This window comes from Solanum tuberosum, unplaced genomic scaffold (genome assembly GCF_000226075.1).
Source record: "Solanum tuberosum cultivar DM 1-3 516 R44 unplaced genomic scaffold, SolTub_3.0 scf00273, whole genome shotgun sequence".
Taxonomy (NCBI): domain Eukaryota; kingdom Viridiplantae; phylum Streptophyta; class Magnoliopsida; order Solanales; family Solanaceae; genus Solanum; species Solanum tuberosum.
The window spans coordinates 825,518-841,381 of record NW_006239195.1 but is presented as its reverse complement, the minus strand read 5'-3'; the positions used below and the strand labels follow the sequence as shown (position 1 = coordinate 841,381).

Genomic DNA, 15,864 nt, shown 5'->3' with positions numbered 1-15,864 from the left:
GTTTTATCAAAATAATATGAAAGCATTTATTCCTTGTAAATGTCCGTTTTGGCATGTTTTTGCATGGTCTCCATACTTAGTACTTAATTGTGCTAACCCCTTCCTTTCCCTTTTTGACTAAAGTGTAGGGATTTGGAGATGATGACATGTCATGGCTATTTGATAGGTTTCTAAGTGTTGAAGATGAAGACTTGGTGAGTCCTCATAGATTCGAGGACAATACCCAATATGTTCTTTTATGTCTTTTTAGTATTGTTTAAGTTGTGTACGGGATTAGTCCCGAATTTTGTACTCTAAAGTATTAGATGGTTTGAGACATCATGTATAACGTCTAGAAAGTCTTCCGCTTGCTATTTTTAATGAAATGTCTTCTTTGTAAAGAAAGTTTTTAATTCCTTATGGTTTTTAGTGTCTATGCGATGAATGAATGCTAAGAGGCTTGTATTAGACCTCTTCGTGGTCGAGTACGCCGGTTACGACTAGGGGGTGCTCCCGGGTCGTGACAGAAACCATGCTATGCACTTATCTTAGGCATATTTATATGCCTAAGTTATCAATAATTGCCCATAAAGTGCTTGAATTGAAGAATGATCTTGAGTCTATTAGCTTGATTTTGTTATACTTGTGATGATTGTGCACTTACACACATGATTAGTTATTTCAGGAACTCTTGAAGGAATTGGAGTTGGAACGAAGAAAAAAGGAGCAAAGACGTGCAAAAAAGGGATAAGGCAAAAGGCACAGTGGCTGGCGCACTGCTAGGCGCGCCGCGCCAAGGCATGAAGATCAGAAGAATTGTTGGGGCGTACTACTAGGCTCGACGCACCAACCCCAAAAGTTCAGAGGGTGTATCCTTGGCGCGCTGATAGGCGTGCCGCACCAGAGCTTGAAGTTCAGACAATTTTTCTGGCGCGCTACTAGGTGCGCCGTGCCACATGGGAAAGTTCTGCACGTGCTTCTTAGCGCGATAGTGGCGCGACATACCACCCTTTTTTCAACTTTTCCAACTTTTAAACATTAAATAGGATTCCTTATTTGTGTAGGTTTTGTTCCCAACTTTTCCTACTATTATAAATAGATCCTTAGGGTTCCATTATTAGGGTTCGACTTTTATTGGGTGTGCAAGAGCAAAATTCCAAGGTTGTAATAGGTTTTCATCCTTTAACTCTTCTATTTACTAGAATTTGCATGAATTATTGTAATTTCTTATTTTCGAATAGCATGAGTGGCTAAACGCCCTTGTTCTGGGGTTGTAGCTACGAATTGAATGTTGATTATTAAAGGCTTTTTGAATTAATTGTTGGTTGTCAATACAAGTTACTTCTATATTCTTGTTTTAGTATTTTGTGTCTGATCACCACGAGATAAATATATTGTCTAATCTTAAAATCGGGAGAAGAGAGGTTAGATAGACCAAAGAGTATAGAGAGCTCGATCGACCCATTTGATTGAGGTGATTTGTGTTTAGGAGTGACGCCCGGACGAACAACTTGCTCGGTTACGAAACGGGATGAAATATAAATACTTGCCAGTTGCGGTGTGTGGGAGCGACATGATGCGTGATGCCTAGGCAGACATGCCCTTAACCTAATGGCTTCAGGTGCAACTTGCGGTCAAAGACTCGATGGTTCACGGGATTCTGCAATTCACACCAAGTATCGCATTTTGCTACGTTCTTCATCGATGCGAGAGCCGAGATATCCATTGTCAAGAGTCGTTTGTGTTTAAATAGCAGCACATGTCCCCCCACACACTCCGCGAACGGGGAGCGAGGGGAGGGCAGTCAATTTTAGTATTCCTTGGCGCTTTCCACGTCGGGGTTCGTTGGTCGCCCGACGGGCGCGCGTTTCCCCCAAGTGTTTAAAATGTGTTCGCGGGTCGTTATTCTTTGCAGGTTTTGATAATGATCTTTCCGGATGTTTACCTACAGAAACCTTGTTACGACTTCTCATTCCTCTGAATGATAAGGTTCAATGGACTTCTCGCGACATCGCGTGCAGCGAATCGCCCTTATCACCACGATCCAAACATTTCATCGGATCATTCAATTGGTAGGAGTGATGGGCGGTGTGTACAAAGGACATGGACGTAGTCAACGCGAGCTAATGACTCGCGCTTACTAGGAATTCCTAGTTGAAGACCAACAGTGTCGAGCCTATGTCGCCTGGCGGATTGGCGCAGGCCTCGGCCGACGCTTGGTATTAAAATGGACTTCACTTATGTATTAAAATGGTATTTCCAACTCCAAATCCATTTTGTTTAATCAAATATTTTTCACATACCTATTTAAGGAACAAAAATCCTTGTGCAAAATTGGCGGAAATTTAAAATTTTTGGGATAAAAGTTGTTTATTAGAAAATTGATTATCTAGCATTAAAATTGACATTCATATATGCATTATCAAAGTATTTCGAACTCAAAAATCAATTTTCTTTTATCAGATTCATAGCAATAAAGAATTACAATTTTCTTCAAAATTGGGGGAAATTCAAAATTGAATGGGTTAAAAGACGTTTCTCAAAAAATTGGCTCGTTCAAACCGCTTTTTGGCAGTTTGGTCGCATAGATCTCGAAAAAATACCTAAATTCAAAAAAAAATCGCCTAAAAAGGACATCCGAGGCCAAAGTTATAACCGTTTGAAGTTTCACCAATTTACAACTACTTTTTCAAGTTTCAATCTTTAATTTGGTGAAACTTCAAACGATCGTAACTTTTGCCTCGAATACCCGTTTGACGCAAAAAAAATTTATCATGGTTATTATTTTGAGATTTATTCGGTCAACTCCTTATTTTGTTTTGATTTTAATCTTATTATATTTTTATTTATATAGAATAATAGTCACACAAGGTATTTAGGTAATTTTTTGTTCTAATATTATATATAGTGGCACTACAGAAAAAATAGTGATTAGCGACAAATCATATTCCGTCGCTATTTAACGTGAAAAAAATTTATACTTATTTTCTTCCCAATGCAAAATATTATTAATAATTATAATTGCAAATTAATTATTGCATCAATAACCTAAAATGTTCTTTGATACATGTATTAAACTGTTAACATTTTTGCAACACCTCTTAATATTCTCTCTCATCAGAGCTACTCATTGAATAAGTGTAACACCTCGGAATCTAGTAGTCTAAGCTAGGGCTAAGCGTAAAGGCAACAACCCAAGATTTGGGCTTGGGCAACCTTCACGAGGATCCACACGAGGAGCCAGACCACTGTAAGTTGGGGGCAAAAGGGTCTTTTTCGATTTTAATTAGATCAAAGTTATGTCGTTTTACCCAAGCCTAGGACTCCTATATAAGTCATTTTACCCCCAAAACTCACCCATTTAAATCATTATTTCCCAAACCCAAAAGAACTCTCAAAGTTCTTCCTCTCAAATATTTCTCTCTCTAGAGCTTGAAGAAGAAGGGTTCAATCTAGGGTTTCAAGCAAGCCTCCATTTTCACATTGTAACTATATATGTGACAAAAAAAAGTCGTATCGATATGTAAAATATCGACATTGTAAATTGTGTATATATACTATATACGTAATTATCATTGTATGTATATTCATTTACATTATTTATATAATTTATACATTAGAATAGTTCATCTTCTTCAATGACCGAAAGAAGAAAGATATTAGGGGAAAAAAGGGAAGGAGTGAATTGCACTTTACTTGCCATTGAAAAAAATATCGAATATATGAACATTTTTTTCCGTAAGAAGTGATAATTGTCTCATTTAAAACAAGAGATTTTGACTCAATAAACATCTTGTCTAATTTTTCCAATTAAATAACTAAAGAATCATATCTAAACCAAAAGTCTTAGGGTAAATAATCATTATAATCATCTAATCTAGGAGATAAATACTAGGAAAAAGAAGATAGTGTGACTGTATGAGTTTATAATCATAAAATAGAGATAGTTACGAGATAGAATAATCTTATGATTTAAAATTAAAGATATGCAGAATGTATCAAAGTGCTCTTTAATCTCGTAATATTAAACATAAAAAAATTAGAATCAAAGAATAGTAAAAAAAAGAAAGTAAAATAAACAAATTTTAATGAAGAGGGTACATGGATAAATTCAGGGAAGTAATCATACTCATTTTTTATAAAAACATTAACTATTCGATCATAGTTTAGTTGTATGCATTTTAAAGGCAATTATATATTTGCTTCGTGTCGTGTAAAATATGATTCCACCTTGTTCACTGCTCGATTAGAGTTTTATGGGTATTTTTTTTATATAAGGGAAGGATTTTATTTATATATTAAAATTCGTCAATAGAAGTCCCAAAAAAATTGATCTAAACGAAACAGTTTCACAAGTATTTCTATCGATAGCGTACGTTACAAAAGAAAATGCTTGAAAAAACACAGATTGTTACCATCTATATTTAGTTTCATAAGTTTTCTTTTCGTGTACTGCAATCAACATAAATATGTGAAAAAACGTGTAGTAATGTTATGCAAAGAAATTTAATTTAGAGTTAACTAACAAACAATCAAATTGAAATTGATTTATAATAGATGGAAAAATTAGACAAAATATCGGTTACAGTTAAAATTCCTTATCCAAAATAACTCACCGATTATTTGTTACAAAAAAATGACCATTCAACCTTCTTAAATGGATCTGGAAAAAGGGGAAGAAAATGGGAATAGAGAAAGAAAAAAACTTAAGATTCTATGTTTGGTAATTAAAACTTCTTTAAAGATTGATGTTAAAATTTGACTTACTAAGAATCGTATATTGTTTTACATGAGCAATATATAAAAAGACTTGAATCATTGAGAGGAGCTTATATATGAAAATTTTAGACTATTTAGAGGAAATATGAGTTGGTTGAGATTGAAAAAAATAATCTGCAATGTGTAAATATTGTATTAATAGAATGTATGTATATATATATATCTTTGTAAGTTATGTGGCCCCACGATTATAGTTAACAGTTTTTGGGGGTGAATTGTTAAGTTTAGGATAAAAGACTAAATTGAACACATTTTGTCATGAAGGACTATTTCAATCACCTAAAATATATTAAGGACCAAAATAAAATAACCCCAATACATCAAGGACCATTTTGATCATTTTCTCTCCAAAATCCTACCCAATATTAAAACAACTTCAACTTGAAACCACACAAAATCCAAAATCACAAATTTCCTTTTTGTCATTTTCCTCACTTCAAAGTTGAAGGCATGGCTACTTTATATTTATCTTTTTAATCATGTTACACATTTTAATTTCTATATAATGTGTTACACATTTTTAATTCCTTATACATGTAGATGCTCAATATTACCTCAATAATAATATTATTCTATGCAAAAATTCCAATTTTCTTTAACTATTTTAACCTCCTTTTATCATACTTCTTCATCCTCAAATATTTATGAGGGAAAGTGACTTTTTTTAAAGAGTTAAATTTATGAATTAATTTCATACTTAAAAAATTTAAATATTAGATAAAAGTTCAAGATTAAAATAAGAAGTGTATCCAACTACATTTTATATATATATATATATATATATATTTTTTTTTTCTTTTTAATTGTACTCAATTTTCTAAAAACATCTAATAAATAAAGTTAACTGAATAAATTACATCTTAATAAATTGAGATAAACTAAAACAACACTTATTTTGAAATGAAAATTACAAATATAAAGTTAATGAAGTATTAAAAATTTGGCTTTTAAAAAAAAAATATATATATATATATGCACCCTCATGTGTAAGATAAATGACTCTTGGGACCTTTGACCAATTTTTTTTGCTTTTTTCGATATGGAGCTGCCGGAGATGGAATCAATGGCGACGGCGATCGGAGTATCGGTGCCGGTGCTCCGATTCCTTCTTTGTTTCGTTGCAACTATTCCGGTGAGCTTCTTCCACCGTTTTGTTCCTACTTCCACCGGAAGACATCTCTACGCCGCCGTGATGGGTGGTGTTCTTTCATACTTGTCGTTCGGATTCAGTTCAAATCTTCACTTTTTTGTGCCTATGCTTTTGGGTTATGCTTCTATGGTTATCTATCGGCCTTATTGTGGGATCATCACTTTCTTCATTGCTTTTGGTTACCTTATTGGATGGTAACTTACTTTCTCTCTCTCTTAAATTGGGGTTTATTTTGAAATTTTGATTTGATTTCAGTTTCCTTTTTTAGTAGTTCAAAATTAAGCCATGGATAGAAAAAAAGTATATATATTACTCACTGTGTCTCAATTTAAGTTTCTTAGTTTGACTAGACACTGAGATTTAGAAAGATGTGTGTAGTCCTTTATCTCTTGGTCTTAATTTTGCAATTGGAGAACTTATGAAATATAGGAAGGGACATTCTTTATAGGACAAGTCCAAAAGGAAAGTAAGGCGCTTAAATTGGGAAGGATTGAGTGTTAGATATTTGTTTGTGGATGTAGAGTTAGGATTTTGAGTGGATTTTAGAAGCTAGCAACTGGGTTCTGATGAACTCGTAGAGAGTCGTGTAGATCGGCTTCTGTTAGTTTGACATTAGAAATGTAGAAAAGCATTGTTCTTTATGTGTAGTTTTATGACATACTGCTGAGTAGTGGTATGAAACTGGTCTAGATAGAGTAGGAAGGATATAGAGGATTCATATAGCCAACTTCTAGTTTGTGATTGAGCACTGTTTTTTTTTTCCGCTGTATTAAGCTCTTCCTGTTTGATTGATTGGTGAACTTTGATGTTTGAAAGTATAGGACTAGAAGTTTGTAAAGCTGTGAACTTTAGTTGCATGTGTGATTGTGTGTTGAATTTTACTGATTTCTTGGTTCAATTTGTTTAATTGGTTGGTGAACTTTGAATGTGTAGGAGTAAAGGTCTGTAAAACTATGAACTTTAGTCGCATGTCCTTCTTTTACTAGTTTCCTTAAGGGGTCTCTTGGCAGAGTGTATTAGAAGAAATAATGAATGCATTGACTTTGTGTATTAGTAGTACCTTAGTAGGTACACTTTTTCAGCCTCTATTGTGTATTAAAGAGTGTATCACTAATGCATAAAAATTCATAATATTAGTAATGGAAGGGGATTAATGCATGCATTAGCATGCTTAAAGATTCAACTGCCCCTCAAAACAATTTTTTACATGTTTTCCATCATATTTGTGGAGGGTATTTTCATAAATAAGTTTTTGGAAAATAAATTATGCAATGCATGTTATTTTTAATACATCAAACCAAACAATACATAAGAAATAATATGTGCATAATTAATGCAAGCATAACTAGTACAAGCATTAATATTGCAAGCATACTAATATACTCTTTTAAACATTCTTATACACCCTACTAAACGACCCCCTGTATTCGTCTATTGGATCTATCTTCTTAATAGTATGTCATTATTGTGGGTTCATTTAGAGCTGGTTGTGGAGCTTTTGTGAATGAGTTGGTTCATGTCAATTTCATGTCATTTAGGTCTTTAAAGTTAACAACTAACAAGGAAAGGAGAAAATTACTTGCAAATTTTATTTGCAGTAGGAATATTTTGTATTGACATTTGAACATAGGGTTTTATGTAGTTGAATAGTATTCTTATGAGTTTTTGGCTAAAATCATCCCTCGACTCAAATCTAATGTACATCCTTATATTATCTATGTGAGCAAAAAACATCCTTATACTATCCAAAAAATAACAAGAAACATCCTTCAGTATATTTTTGTTAAGAAACTAATAAAACCAATAAAAAAAAAAATTAATTTGGTCATGTCTTGGCCGCGACGAGAAGATCAAAGTTACCTAAAAAGAATAAGGATATGGATAGAAAATGAATCTTCCATTCTCAGGATTTAAATTTTGTGTGTTGTTAGTTTATATGTTTTTTGTATCATCAAGTAAATTAACTTGCAACAATAATAAGTTTTGAAATATTTATACAGTAGGTTCCGATGGTTAGAAAGATTATGTAAAAAAAATCATTTTAAAAATATTACGTCCAAATAAAGATTTTCTTTAATAATATTTAGGGCGTGTGTACTATATATACAATGCAATTCACATTTTATACAACGTACAGAAATGTTGAAAATTTAGTGAAATTACGTAGGCATTTTGTTATGAAAATAAAAAAAATAATTACTTTATTTGAAATTTTTTAAGTTGGAGTAGTATTTGGCCATATTTTTACAAAGAACATTTAGAATTTGAATATGTTTTGTTTTGAATATGATTTAAACCCTTAATTTCTAAAAATTAAAAAAATCACCAAACTTGACTAGCTTAACCATGTGCACATATATTCATTTGACTTGACACTTTTTTTGTTGGTGGCGTGAGTTTCTTAAAAAAATTGACTGAAGAATGAATGTTGCAACTTTTGGGTTCAAGGATGTTTTTTGTTCACTTATATAACACAAGGATGTACTTTAGGTTTATGTCGGGATGTTCAAGTCTTTGGTAATAGCACCGGTATGCTATTCTACCTGTGGAAATCTTCAATGGTTATTTTAATAAAGGCATAATACATAAATAAACACTCAAACTTGGCCTCAGTTGGTAAGTAAACACTTCAACTTTTAGTATGCACATCTAGACGTCTCAACTCGTCAGACATGGTGTCCGTTGAACACTCCAACTTACAAATTAATCATCTAGACACCTCCAAAATATGTGTCACGTCAACATCGGGTGTCCACAAGTCACATTGGGGACAAATTGGAGTGTTTAGCTGCCAATTGAGGTGTCTAGATGTGCACTCTAAAAGTTGGAATGCTTACTTGCTAGTTGAGACCAAGTTTGAGTATTTTGTTTATGTATTATGCCTTAATTAAACATGGTGTTTGGTCAATAGAGCATTCCAAGCTACCATTTTATATTGTTATACTCAGAAAATGAGTCTGCTCTTAGTTCCTTTTTAATGATTTGGAAGTCATTCTTGCTATACAAACTATTTGCCATCCCCCCTCCCTAAAAGGGAAAAAAGAACACTCCTTGGTAGATAATATCCACAGTTTCTGAAAAATGGTGAATGATAAAGTTTTCAGATTTTATAGAAACACTCAAAATTCTTAGCTAGAACTATATTCGTGCAGCCATGTGTACTACATGAGTGGGGATGCATGGAAGGAAGGAGGTATTGACGCAACAGGTAAGCATTTCTTTGATATTTGTCTTGTATTTGATCTCAGTTATCTCATCTTTTGAACGTAATAATTTATACAAATTATTTTTATTCCGATAGTCAGGATTTATGTTGTATTCCAGCTTGAATCAATATCTGTTATTTAGTGACCAGATGTTAAAACAAAAGACAGTTAAGGGTTTGCAGCAGATTGATTCAGTGAAAAAAGTGTGATCATCCAAGGAGCGCTTATTGTTATTATTAGTAGTATTATTTTATGGACCAAGAAGTACTCGTTATGATAATGATCTTTTAATCACACGTTATTTCTAGATCGTATACTGACGGTAGTGTTTTTATATACCCTTATGGGTACTCTACAAAGACTTGTAAAAAAACTTTTTTCAGTTACAGAGTTTAGTTATCATGTTGATAGATTGAGATTATCGCCTAATCCAAAATTAATTTTGTCTTCTTTTAGGAGCTTTAATGGTGGTAACACTGAAAATAATTTCATGTGCGATCAATTACCAAGATGGATTGTTGAAGGAGGAGGATTTGCGTGAGGCTCAGAAGAAAAATCGTTTGCTCAAGTTGCCATCATTACTTGAGTACTTTGGTTATTGCCTCTGTTGCGGAAGTCATTTTGCTGGTCCAGTTTATGAAATGAAGGATTACCTTGACTGGACAGAGAGAAATGGCGTATGTAGTATCATACTTAATATGGCATAATATATAAACTAACACTCAAACTTAGTCTCTGCTGGCAAGTAAGCACTACAACTTTGAGTATGCACATCTAGACGCCAAGTTGAGGTGTCTAGATGTGCACTCTCAAAGTTGGAGTGCTTACTTGCTAGTTGAGGCCAAGTTTGACTGTTTATGTATTATGACTAAACTATATAGAGTGCTTCACTCCAAATTTCGATTGCTACTACTCACTACGTGCACGTCCTTCTTCCTTTTTAGATATGGAAATCTTCCGAGAAAGGTCACCCATCACCTCTTGGGGCAACTTTGAGATCTCTTCTTCAAGCAGCTTTTTGTATGGGGTTGTATCTCTATCTTGTGCCTTTTTACCCGCTTTCCAGGTTCTCTGACCCGTTATACCAAGAATGGGGTTTCTTCAAACGGTTGAGTTACCAATATATGGCGTGTTTTACTGCCCGGTGGAAATATTATTTCATCTGGTCAATCTCAGAATCTGCTGTTATTATTTCTGGCTTGGGGTTCAGTGGTTGGACAGACTCTTCGCCATCGAAACAACGCTGGGACCGTGCGAAAAATGTTGATGTATTGGGTGTTGAGCTGGCAAAAAGTTCAGTTCAGTTACCTCTTGTATGGAACATTCAAGTCAGCACCTGGCTGCGACACTGTAAGTAAATTTATCTTCTGATCATTTAACACTTATAACTTCTAGCAGAACCATTTTTGTTGCAGGTTAAAAATGTGAAATTTTGTCGGCTGAATGTTAATTGTTAGATTCCACACATTTATTTTATTTGCTGTCAAGCTGTTCATTGGAGTACGTTCAAACGTCATAGCTGCCTAGCAGAAGATATTGTGTTTTGTGTGCATGAAAGTTAACCATAATGAACAGTTCTGAACCTTTTTTTTCTTTATAAGGTAGACTCAAAGACAAACCATTGTCAGTCTATGTCAAATATTCCAATGCTACTCTTATTGTGGCATATAAGGTTGTACACATATTTATGCCCCAGGGGTTTGCTCTTTTGGCAAAGGTTGAGGGACGTGTATCTTAGGTCATAAGTTTGAGCCCTGCGCCCAAACAAATAAGTTATTAAGTATATAAGTGGAGACAGGTAGAGGGGTGGGGCCATAGCTCCCGAATTTTGAAGGCTATGGTTGGCCCAAAGGTTGGATATAAATGGATTTCTCAAACATAAAAGAGGGTTGTAGACATATTATTTAAAGTCCTTACTAGAATAAAAAAGCTTGAGCTCATAGCTTCTTTGTGTTCACATAAAAGTCAATATTGAGGGTGTACTGACTTGGTTTTATCTGCTTGACCAATTATTCTATGAAGCTTAACTGTCTTAAGCAGAAAAATAGTTGAGGCTTCTAGATTTCTTTGTCCTGTAATTTATAACTTTGTTATACAGATTCAATAATTTGTTATATTTTTTCTTTATATTTATGTTATACAGATGTATATGAGAGGCTCGTACAGAATGGAAAGAAGGCTGGTTTCTTCCAGTTGCTGGCTACACAGACTATTAGTGCTGTATGGCATGTAAGTGGATCTTTTAGCACCATTCTTATGCAAGGTCATTTAATAACTTTTTGAACATTGATACATAATATACACAACTTCTATGGACATAGTTACATGAGCTACATTTGGCATGTGTTAAATAGTCTATCAGAAACAGTCTCTCTACCTTCACAAGGTAGGGCAAGGCTGCGCACACACCACTCTCCCCAAACTCGACTTGTGCATTTACAATGGTGTTGTTGTAAACTTGGTCTCATGCAATTGTGGTTTATCTTGTTGATAGTCGTGTGAGAATTTTGGTAGAGATGAGCTTTACATATTTTTACCAGGCGTTGACTTTTATCTTGTGAACTAATGTTCGCTGGACATTTTTCCATAGTAAAATTTAATCATTGCTCCTTTGTTTGCGGTAATCCTGTTCTTGGTTGCCCGTGTCACTGGAAAGTGGCTTGAAAGTGGCTTACAGACAATCTTGCATGTCTTATTCATGTGCTCATCTGGTTTCTGATGGTGCATTGGAGAGTTTAATCAAATTTGTTATTATGACTTTTTTCAAAATTTTGGGCAAGAAATTATTATGACATCTCAATCTTGCATTTGTGATACTTTTATGATGCAGAATCTTTAAACTCTAGCATCAAAATACTCTAAAGAAAAGAAGATTTAACTTGTGAGAATATCTTCTGTGGAAAAACTTATGACACGAGAGTGGACTAAGGAGGTTGAGATGCAAGGGAATAGTGGTGCTTTAAGGCTGTTTTAGGGGGCCGAACCGAAATGGAGAAGATGCATAAATAGTGAGGAGATAAGCGGATAACAGGACTAAGATAGGACAGAAAAAGGAAGAAAAGGAGAGGAAAAAAGAGGGAGATGAGCCGGTTTTCAGGTAATTAAATCAGATCATTTATGCAAAGATGAATTACTGCTTATTTGACCAGTCCTATCCCAGCTTTTTAGATAGGACCTTCTCTTATCCGGATGGCTTGAGCTTGTCTTGGCTTTCTTCTTTGACAATAGTACTTTGCTTAGTTGGTTTTGCACGCTTAGCTGGATACTTCTGAAAATTTCTTATTTCCAGTCTGCTCCAAGCACACGAGGAAGAATATGCTTTTATGTGGAAAACATGCAAAGGACTCAGTAGAGATCAAATCTCTTCATAACCTCCCGAAACTAGTAGTGTTTAGCTGCCTAGTTTTGAATATCAGAAATTACAGCTTGATTTTGGAGTATGTTTGACAGCTTTCAGTTACTTGTTGACCATTCTTTGGGTGACTGTTTTCTGTATCCTTGACTGTTGTTTTCTGTCCAAGCATACTATTGGGAAAAAACTGAAGGATACCTAGACACGTACTAGAACATTAAGAGATAGAACCCAAAAGGGTGGCTGAGTTGGTGCAACAGATGGTATTCCATAAGGAAGGACAGGGGATTGATTCCCCCTGCCAATGCCTTCTCAGTCAGCTTGTTGCACTGGGCTTGCCTACTGTAGTTTACATATCCTGTGTGGTCTGCGAGCTATTGCACAAACGCTGATTTACCTGCACCCGAAGGGTAGTAGTTGTGGGTTTCCCAAAAAAAAAAAAAACATTGAGATAGATTGACCCAAATATTGCTAATGCCTAACGGCGTAAATGGAAACACGCTTGGAGAAGAAATGAATTTGATTGCGGAATCCTTCTTGAAGACAATATGAACTTCAAATACGATTCCTCTTAACTGTATGGTAGTCCTTGAACTTCACGAACATATTATCTGCATTATTTTGAACTTCAAGTTGTAGTACACTTTGAGGTCTTCTTTTCTGTCAATTTTATTTTTTGAGTAAATAAAAGATTTGTGACCAAAGGAGTTATGTACAAGGTGATAGTATAGGTGGGTAAATATAAAGGGAGTGATAGTTAGGTGTGTTTCACCAACCCTTAACTCTAAATAAAAAGAGTATCATTAATGTTACATCAGATGGTGCAAGTTTTTTTACATGTTTTTTTTCTTTAAGCCTTTATATCATTTTGAAGATATTTGGGAGATCTTACAAAATATAAGTGGACATTTTATTCCGTTGTCCTTATTGTTTCTCCAGCAAGTGTTGTGACACAAAAAGAAAAATATTTGACATAGAATTTGGGTCATTATGATCCACCTCTTAGATACAAAATATCCTTGTCGTAGAATGTCAGAAATTGTGACTTTCTTGCTTGTGTCAAATATCCTCGTACTGATCTTAGGGAGGGAAAAAAAAAGACCATCTGCTTTTTGATATGAGGACCTTTTCCAGCTATTGTCTAATTATACAATCTAAAAAGTCTCACATTTTTTCATCCAAATTTAGCGGTATCTCACCTAAGAAATTTGAAAATTAAGTTGTGGTTCCTATTTCTCTTACACTTGATGCTTAATAAAACATAGTTTGTTCTTTCATGTGAATTTATAGATGAGATTGTCTGGCTTGAATTTGGAATAAGTTACACTGCTTTCTTGAAGTGTGCTACCTTCCCTTCAAACTTATGCTTATTATTCATTACTTGTAATTGTCGGCTTGGTGGTGTATGTCGTAGTTATTAGCCTTTCTTTTAATATCTACCATCATATGTTGTTTATTGTGTTTCAGTTATCCCACTATTTTGTTGTTGTTACCGTTCCTTTTGTGAATGCTCTGCACTGCTAATCTTATTAGTTGCTATGTTTTCTTCACTGTCGTTTTTCCTTTTCATAACTACTTTGGTTGTTGCACTTGAGCTGAGGATCCTTCAAAAAAGCTGCCTCTCTACCTCCCCAAGGTAGGGGTAAGGTCTGCGTACACTCTACCCTCCCTAGACCCTACTTGTGGGATTTCACTGGGAATGTTGTTGTTGTAATTGTAGCAACATGATAGTTGAATTAATGATAACAACTCCTCATTGTGTGACATCACAGGGACTATATCCGGGATACATTATATTCTTTGTTCAGTCGGCTTTGATGATTGCTGGATCAAGAGGTATATATGTATATATATCTTGCAATTCTAGCTATATCAAGCTAATTTTACTTTGATTTACTTTTCTTCTAATCATGTCTTGTCTTTCCTCAGTCATCTACAGATGGCAGCAAGCTACAAAAGGTACTATGTTCGAGAAGATACTAACGTTAATGAGCTTTGCATACACACTATTGATTTTAAACTACTCTGCTGTTGGCTTCATGGTTAGTAGTCTATTTCTCAGAAAAAACCTTAGCTCGAGTCCAAAAATTTTGATATAATCTGACAATTGGTTTTCTTGCTTATGTATTACAGGTTTTAAGTCTGCACGAAACGCTCACTTCTTATGGAAGTGTATACTATGTTGGAACCGTTATACCGATTGTACTAATCCTGCTCGGTAAAGTGATTAAGCCAGCAAGACCTGCAAGATCTAAAGCTAGGAAAGAAGAGTGAGTCATACCGTGCTCCTCGATATGGTTGTTTAGTTATTTTTTGGTGAAAAAACTAGAGCTTTGCTTCTTGTAGTTTGTTTTATGTCTCTAGAACTTGTGTTTTAGAGACATAAAACAAAGCAAATTTGTTTTGAGCACGAATAGGGCCTTTTAGCATTGTTTCCTTCCCCAGTTAACTGGCTGCCAAAAGTCATGCTGCCAACTGTGTAATTTCTGTTAGCATCTTGGCAAAAAAGGAAGTTTTTATTTAATGTTTTTACTTTTACATCTACCTTGCATTGATAGTTGAATCAAAGTTGTTTATCGAGACAAAAAAATGCTAGGTGATTTCTTTCCGTATGTAAAAGCCTTGGTGGATTAAATTATTTGGTTATTTGTGTTAATGAAAGGTAGTAGGTTTCTGGTAGAATAATCGAGCTATCATATTATATGCATTGGTGTTGAGTAACTTATTTCAAAATGAAACATTCTTAGGGATCGTTTGATTCACTTACTAGTTATTTGATGGTTAGTAACAAGAAGATTCATTCGGTTGATTAATATTGAAGACATTGTTATATATAAATTACTTACTTTACAAACGTATTGTTTTTGTCTTCAATAAGTTTGATCTCCATAATGTTGATACACTTTCTTTTCACTCTTCTATATTTTTATACAAGATATAAGGAGATCTTAATAATTCAACTTAATTAAAGAAATTTTAAACATTTATAACATCTATTGTGGCTTCTCCTTTTCTTTACTTCAAAGTTCACCTAGAAGAATCTTTTTGAATCTTTAATCATAAATGAACAGTGAATCTATCCAGTTTTGTTCATCTTCTTTTTGGGAAATTCAATAATTTACTAGTACTATTATTGATAATTTAATAAGATTATTCCTTCTGCCTAACAAAATATAGAAGCATTTTCTTTTACCACTATCTCTCTCTCTATATATATATATATGTAGATAATATAATTAACTGCACTCACTCTGTACTCTACATTATCACTGTTTTTAAAACTTATCTAAACTGAACAAGGACAAAACATTCTAAATGTTGTTTTAGTTTTTTTAATGTCCATTAAAAAAATAAGGCATAATTTATTAAGTTATTTTTATTAACTTGTGAGCCCCCAA

General features: G+C 34.1%; 1 protein-coding gene across 1 annotated transcript; it reads left to right on the top strand.

The window, feature by feature from the left end:
• Positions 1–5,745: 5,745 nt before the first annotated feature.
• Positions 5,746–15,004, top strand: LOC102586748 (lysophospholipid acyltransferase 1-like). Its single transcript, XM_006358329.2, has 8 exons — positions 5,746–6,102; positions 9,061–9,116; positions 9,571–9,791; positions 10,059–10,464; positions 11,258–11,343; positions 14,239–14,302; positions 14,396–14,508; positions 14,600–15,004. The coding sequence occupies exons 1-8, from the start codon at positions 5,798–5,800 to the stop codon at positions 14,738–14,740; spliced, it is 1,392 nt and encodes a 463-aa protein (XP_006358391.1). The 5' UTR covers positions 5,746–5,797; the 3' UTR covers positions 14,741–15,004.
• The last annotated feature ends 860 nt before the right edge of the window (positions 15,005–15,864 follow it).